Genomic DNA, 1191 nt, shown 5'->3' on the forward strand with positions numbered 1-1191 from the left:
TATATATATATATATATATATATATATATATATATATATATATAAATATATAATTTTATTTGTTATTACTTTTGTCAATTCCATGTATTTTACTAGCAGCAGATTTTTTGTGTATTTAAAGGAAGGATATGTAAACTTTCAAGAACAAGTGTGTATATATTGCTCGTAGAATGACTCTCTTCTTTTAGTAATATGATGTCATAATATGCTAGATTTTAGTAATTGTAATTCTAATGAAGTCCAATTCTAAAACTGACCAGTCTGCAGGTATTTTGTTTCTATAGAGAAGAAAACAAGCACCCAGTAAAGGAAGGATGATGAGTCAGAGGTCCGTATTTGTCTGTGTTTACCTGTAGGCATTTTGCACCTGATGGGACAGATCCAGCTGACTTTGCTTTGTGAACTGACTGAGGTCTTTGTCATGCTTCAGAAAGTTCAGCAGCTCAGATGAATTGGCCATCCAGAAGGAAAGAGCTCCAGCGATGGCCTGCTGCCTCTGGAGAGTCAGGTGTAGAGCAGATTAGTTTCAGTTATAGTAAATGAAAACTTGAAAATATTTTTTTAATTATAGGCAATGATATTTATGTTTAACACACTGCAATGACTAAGATTTATAAACTAACCAAACACAACATGGCTTGCAAACTAAGCTATCAAATGCCATGTTAGTTATTATGCACTTGCCTGAATGACCTTCCCAATCATGGCAGCCATTTTGTTTGTGATAGACGTTACAGGGTGTGTGTTTGGGGAAGGTGGAGAGCCACTGCCGTTGTGGCGCTGCAGGGCAAAGCGACTCGCAGCATACAGGATGTATGCAGGCAGCAGCTTGAAATGTACAGTGGAGCTGCTGGTGTCGTTTATGACGGAGCACAGGAAGGTCTCCTCAGCTGAAATGAGAAGGTCATCATCAGACACACACTGCACCTTCAAATAAAGACAAGAAAAGGCCTCAAATGGAGATCAAGTGTGGTTGTGGTTCAAACTCACCATCATCATCAAACTTAATTCTAATGGGTAATCCAGACTGATCCAAAGGATCTAAATGATTAAAAAATGAAATCAGTTTATTTCATGTCATAAACTTGTCAATGTCAATGTCAAATTTATTTATATAGCACTTTAAAAACAGGTATAAAACTGCACCAAAGTGCTGTACAGGACAAACAATAGTACTAATTAATAAAAACA

The 1191-nt window shown here is 36.3% G+C and overlaps 1 protein-coding gene across 1 annotated transcript in view; it reads right to left on the reverse strand.

Moving 5' to 3' along the window:
- The window catches only part of LOC107091588 (afadin-like), a 23973-nt gene that overhangs the window by 13229 nt on the left and 9553 nt on the right, over positions 1 to 1191 (reverse strand). The window contains exons 4-5 of the mRNA XM_015385593.1: positions 685 to 927; positions 351 to 496 (exon numbers count right to left, since the gene is read on the reverse strand). Coding sequence (XP_015241079.1) covers positions 351 to 496; positions 685 to 927 — 389 coding nt within the window. The remainder of the gene's footprint in view (positions 1 to 350; positions 497 to 684; positions 928 to 1191) is intronic.

The sequence above is a fragment of the Cyprinodon variegatus genome, unplaced genomic scaffold, assembly GCF_000732505.1.
Source record: "Cyprinodon variegatus isolate N-32 unplaced genomic scaffold, C_variegatus-1.0 Scaffold344, whole genome shotgun sequence".
In the NCBI taxonomy this organism is placed as follows: Eukaryota; Metazoa; Chordata; class Actinopteri; order Cyprinodontiformes; family Cyprinodontidae; genus Cyprinodon; species Cyprinodon variegatus.